At 23.8% G+C, this 4,927-nt stretch overlaps 2 protein-coding genes across 2 annotated transcripts; one reads left to right on the forward strand and one right to left on the reverse strand.

Moving 5' to 3' along the window:
• Positions 1–1,691: 1,691 nt before the first annotated feature.
• On the forward strand, positions 1,692–2,147 carry ENU1_128820 (hypothetical protein; the record flags this gene model as incomplete). The annotated part of the gene is made up of 1 exon (XM_008860013.1): positions 1,692–2,147. One exon carries the CDS (start codon positions 1,692–1,694, stop codon positions 2,145–2,147), a length of 456 nt encoding a protein of 151 aa, XP_008858235.1.
• Positions 2,148–2,900: 753 nt separating this feature from the next.
• On the reverse strand, positions 2,901–4,748 carry ENU1_128830 (hypothetical protein; the record flags this gene model as incomplete). The annotated part of the gene is made up of 1 exon (XM_008860014.1): positions 2,901–4,748. The coding sequence occupies one exon, from the start codon at positions 4,746–4,748 to the stop codon at positions 2,901–2,903; it is 1,848 nt and encodes a 615-aa protein (XP_008858236.1).
• Positions 4,749–4,927: the final 179 nt, after the last annotated feature.

The following is a 4,927-nucleotide window of genomic DNA, read 5'->3' on the forward strand; positions in this document are numbered from 1 at the left end:
AAGTTCAGGAGAGAAGAAAGTATTGATATTATTACTTCTTTTGTTAACTTATTCAGATATACTACGTTGGAAATTACTTACAAAAAGACTCTTATGTGTGTAATTTCATTGTTCTATTCATAATTCGAGAGAGGAGATGATAATTGGTTTAATGTTGGATTTGTTGTGCATGACTTATTGTCAATCTTCATAAGTTTTATTTCTTTTCTTTCATTTTAGCTTGTAGTTTTTAAAAAATATTTTACCAATTCCCTCAAATAAGAATTAATTTGATTCAAGTATTAATATCTCTGTTATAAAAATAAAGCATTCAACCTATTAAATTCTCTTTGTTATATATAGTTTTGGAGCTTATTTAGACATACTAACACAGCTACTTTTAGTCATGATAAAGGGTATAGACTTTCTTCTAAGTTAAGTATTAATATTGTCATCAACTTTAACACCAGAAAAACAATTTAAATAAAGTATATTTCACTCAAGATGAAACTCAATTTAAACAATAAATATAAATATTCTTTATCTTTTTGAATCAAAAATGAAATATGCTGTGAATATTCAAATTTATTCAATAAATCAAATAACTTTTGATAATAACTATAATTTTATTATAATCAATATTTGTCATTTCTTCAAATAATAGAGAAAATATTACTTTAATACATTTTGTTGTATTAATTCACTTAAAAATATTATTATACTATTTTTAAAGATAACTTTGATAATATTAATATCATCATCGTTATTTACCAAGATAAACAATTGCTTTCACTTTTATGATATAATTAAATTTGGTTGTAGAAAGACAATAAGTACTTTGAACCTTTTGAAAATATTTAATAAATAAACATGATGTATTAAAATAATTAGAATAAAAAAAGTAGGATTTATAATCTTAGTTATATTTAAATAGAATAATAAATTGTTATTGGTATGTTATTTGTAGAACAGTAAGAAAATGAAAAATAAGAGAATTTCAAAATTTTAATAACGTATATCTATTTTAGTATTATAAATACTGATAAATGACGAGTGGGTGAATTTAATATTTTATATTTCTATTATATTGATAGTTTCTATGTCTCACATTAAATTTTTATTTTTTTAGTATATTCAAGAACTTTATATTATAAAACATTATTTATTTGACATTTTTAGTAATTATTGTTTGTAGTATTATTGAAGCATCCTTATTATTGTTTGTGCAGTAATTAATTTATTGCTAATATTATATTAATTATTTTTACAATGTATTTTTTCTCTATTTTCAATAGGCTATATTCAATTTGTCTTTAGTAACAATTTATTCATTTACTTCCTTTATTTGATTTATTATTCACTAAAATTAATCTTCTTACAAAATATTTTCACCATTCTTTTTATTATTCTACCTGAATTATCCTTTTATTACTTCTACTATTTCAATAATTCATGTATTTGTTATTTGTATTTTAAATAGGTTCTTAGTAATGCTAAGTCGCAGTCATTTCATAGAAACATTATTCCATTCCTAACTTATGTATTATTTATATAATTTACTTTTGTTATTATTTCTATGTAATTGTGAGATAAAAACAAATTTTTAATTTGTTCTTCACTTCCTTTAAAAATTCAAAGTGAAAACTCAAAAAAGAAAAATTAAAAAAAAGAACAAAAACCCTGTAGAATTAAAAGAGTCATAAGCAAGTAATATGAAAGCAAAAGGAACTAAGAAACAAATTGTAGAGAAGAAGAATGTTTTCTTTACTAAAACTGGGCTTGATGCAGATTTTGTAACAACACTTTCCGACCATATCTTTATGTTTTTATTAAATAAAGGGGGAGCCACAGTTATTGAAACTTATGATTATGTTAGAGAATCAGGGATATCGAATGTAGACATTAAGAAAGAAGAAATTTTATCATTACTTGAACGATTAGTTTATCTTGGGAATGCAGAAGTTTCAGTTGCAAAAAATGGTAATAGTAGTTTATATGGTTCAAAAGTATTTAAACCAGTAAAATTTATGGTAGGAAGATGTCCATTATCTGAAGTTCCATGTTATAATTGCCCATATTCATCAATTTGTTCACCAACAAATGTATCATGTAATCCAAGAAATTGTAAAGCTTTTGTTGATTTATTAAAAGTACCAGACGACCTATAGGAAAGAGATTTTTATTTACTTTTTACTAATTAAAAACTGCATTGATTGTATTTGTTTTATTATTTATTTATGGTTCTAAAGTTGCACATCAAATATAACACTACACAAAACCCTAAAAGAAGTCAAATCATTGATTCACCAGTTATCATTTGGCTATGATATTGCCTTTTGGTTAGAAAATACCTTACTCAATACTGCAAGAATGGCAATGATTATTATTAATGATGATGGAGTACTATTTATTATAACTGAAGAGTGAGTAATCTATAAAGAAGTATTTATTATTGAACTGCCATGATGCAAATATATTTGATAGTTTTGGATTATCAAAGGAAAAGGGTTTGTATATTTCTGGTGATAAATGAAACTATGGACTAGTAATATAATAGTAACGGTATGTTCATTCAACATAAAATAACATTATAAAGAAAGAAGAGTTTTAAAACACAATAAAATTTAAATAGAAATGGGGGTAATTACTTAAATGAGGAATAAATAGGTTGATGATGCTTGAAAAGACATTAATTCAATCTAAATAAAAGAATGAAGAATAGAAAGTCACACTTCTCAATAAGATTAAAAACTAAATAATAAGTGAATAATTGATGAATAAACATTTTTAAAGCACAAATATAGGATTAACCTCTTATGAGACAAGAAGAAAAGAAAATAAATCTAATAACACTAAATTAACTAATTTTTTTCTTAATAATAAAAGAAAATATCAGACAAAAAAAAGGTTTGCAATATAAATCAATCAACAATTCCATACTTCAAAAGATATTCCCATATTGAAGTATTAAATAATTTAATCTTAGAGCAATTAACAATTTTAAAATTTTTACAATCCATAACATTTAGTGTTGTTAATGAATATGGTAAAGCAGTTTTGCCTAAAAAAGGACATCCTTCAAATACTAGATTCTTTAATAAAGGAATATTCATATCCTTTGTATCAAAACAAACACATTCTAATGAAGGTATTTGTTTTAATGAAACTATTTTAACAGAATTTGGAAGATGAATAATTTTAACACCAGAACACCTTTGTAGAGTTAAGGCATTTAATTTTTTTGGAAAAGAAAGACTTTCTGGGAATACACATTCAACAAAGTTAACTAATTCTAAGTTATCTCCTAAATGTGGAAATATTTCAGTAAAATTAATTTTGTTAAATGATATTGATACTAAACTATCCCAGTTATAGTCAACATATCCACTTATATAATTAATTCTTCTTTCTTCTGGTTTTCTTGTAGAGACTACTACACTTTTTGGAAGCATTTTTTCAATAATAGTTTTATTTAATAATGTTTCATTAGCAGCAAATTGAAATAGTCCTGTTGGCGTTAATACAAATCTTAATTGATTTTTACCTTCAACTACTTTATTTCTAGTAATATATGGTAATACTGAAATGTCAACTATTTCATCACAAACACATACAGTAATTTTTTCAGTTTCAATTGTTCTTAATTCTTTTATTGTACTTTCATTTACAAGCATTGCTTTTAACACAAATTCAGGATTAGATTTCATTTTTAATCCTTTTAATTTAGAGGTAATATCACTTAGTGGTGCTTTAATAATTACTTTTTCCAATAATTCTAATGATTCTAATTCTTTAATTGCACTTAAAAGATGATTATCATATGTAGTGTGTTGAAGGTCAAGTCTGAGTATTTTAAGTTTTATATTCCCTGAAATACACCCAGGTGAATAATGTTGCATTGAAATAGTTAAATCAACAACTTCAGCCTTTGGTAATATATCACGAAATTTAAAAGTAAATGGAATAGTAACACGAAGACGTAAAGTTTCAACGTTTCTAATTCGTTCTAAAATTTCATTTCCTTTATCTTCTAATAAAAAAGTATCAAGAAAATAATTGTCACATGTCAATTCACGTATTACTGGAAACAACAATAATTCTCTCATAAACTCTCTCTTTTCACTTGAAAAATAGAAATTTACATGACGTGCTAAAACAGCTTGTTGAAATCTTTTAGATATTAGCATAATCTTTTTTAATTCATCAGCAACTCCCATATATTTTATTATCCTTGTAAGAATAACTGATTCTATTATTGTTTTTTTTGGTAAATTCATACGTTTTATTAATAGTTGTTTAATAGAATTTAAATGTTTTAAATAAACCTCTTGATAAGAAACAATTTGTGATTGTTCGTCAAATCTTCTTATAAAGAAATCACATTCCTCTACTGTTTTTTTCAACAAATTTTCAGAAATATCTTTGTCCTTTCTAAACTTCTCAAGAAGATAATTACTGTTTGAGTACTGTTCTTTTAATTCATTTATTTGCTCATTTAATTTAGAATTATATTTATCCATTTCTTTAAGTCCTCTTAAAGAGTTAACTTCTCTCTCTAACTCATCTTCGTTAATTATTCTTTGATAAAGTTGTCTTTTATAAATTTCAGTCTCTACTTTAATTCTTGAATCAATTAACGTTGTTTTTTCTTTTTCTTTAGAGTTAATCTCATTTTCTATAAGAGTTACCTGATGACCAAGTTCTTCTCTTTTTTTTTGGAGCTCTTCTAAACTAAATTCTTTCCCCTTATTCTTAATGCTCAGACTCATATTAAATTATTCATTTTTTTTAGATCTTTCAAAACCCGTTATTGAGTAATCTCTTTCTTATTTTTTTTACTATTCAAAACTATATTATTGACTTCTTTAAATTTTATTTCAGTTATTATCATTTGTTAATCTATAAAACAAAAATTTTCTTAAATAAAAGTAATTAATTAAGTATTAAT

Source organism: Entamoeba nuttalli (genome assembly GCF_000257125.1).
Source record: "Entamoeba nuttalli P19 unplaced genomic scaffold asmbl_5389, whole genome shotgun sequence".
NCBI classification, from domain to species: Eukaryota; Evosea; order Mastigamoebida; family Endamoebidae; genus Entamoeba; species Entamoeba nuttalli.